This window comes from Peromyscus leucopus, chromosome 14 (assembly GCF_004664715.2).
Source record: "Peromyscus leucopus breed LL Stock chromosome 14, UCI_PerLeu_2.1, whole genome shotgun sequence".
NCBI lineage: Eukaryota > Metazoa > Chordata > Mammalia > Rodentia > Cricetidae > Peromyscus > Peromyscus leucopus.
The window spans coordinates 81,000,614-81,001,507 of NC_051075.1; the positions used below are offsets into that span (position 1 = coordinate 81,000,614).

Sequence of the window (894 nt, forward strand, 5' to 3'; positions counted from 1 at the left end):
TCTGGCACAGTAATAAGTGGCTGTGTCCTCAGTTTGCAGATTGTTCAGTTTTAAGGAAACTTGGCTCTTGGAGGTGTCCCAGCTGATGCTGAGTCGGGATTTGAGAGCTGAATTATACTCTGTGACTCCGTTTCTCCACATTGCTCCCATCCACTGCAGGCCCTTTCCTGGAGGCTGTCGGACCCAGTTTACACCATAGTCAGTTAATGAGAACCCAGAGACAGTGCAGGTGAGAGACAGGGTCTGTGAGGGCTGCACCAGGCCAGGTTCTGACTCCTTCAGCTGCACCTGGGACAGGGCACCTAGCGGCAAACAACATCACCATCAATCATACATCCCATAGATGACATGCCTGGGTCCCTCTCCTGAAACCCTGAAACACTTACGGCTTGGAAAGGTCACCAGGCAGAGGAGCAGCACCAGGACAGCCATGCTCTGCTGGAGGCTCTAGTGAGGAGGAGATGGGGCTTCTCAGCTAGTCCTGGGCTTTCATCCTGAGCCTGAGGGCTGCTTTGCATTGGGGGAGGTTCCTGAGAGTATATAAAAAAGCACTGGTTTCAGGTTTACCTTCAGGTGACTGACATTTGTCCTGTGCATCTTAGTGGAAATGGAAATGCATACTCAGGAACATTTTCCTGGTCCTGTGTGGTTTATAATGTCTAGTAAACAGGAAATATTTTGAATTAGACAGTGCAGACCTGCCGAGGGAAACCTGGGAATGTTTACAGTGAGTCCACATTGATGCAGTGAGGACAGAACGGGATACCAAATCCTCAATGCATTTGTGCATCTCTAAAAATTCCAGAACTGTTTTTAGAATGGAATTTGGGGTTCGTATTGATCAGAAATCATACTTAAGGAACAATTTAAAATTTATTCCTTTGGTGTCAGTGA

At 47.5% G+C, this 894-nt stretch overlaps 1 gene segment (V, D, J or C); it reads right to left on the bottom strand.

The window, feature by feature from the left end:
* Positions 1 to 460, bottom strand: part of LOC114687596 — a 1,400-nt gene extending 940 nt beyond the window's left edge. The window contains 2 exon segments of the V gene segment in view: positions 7 to 302; positions 387 to 460. Of these exon segments, the coding sequence occupies positions 7 to 302; positions 387 to 432 (342 nt within the window).
* Positions 461 to 894: the final 434 nt, after the last annotated feature.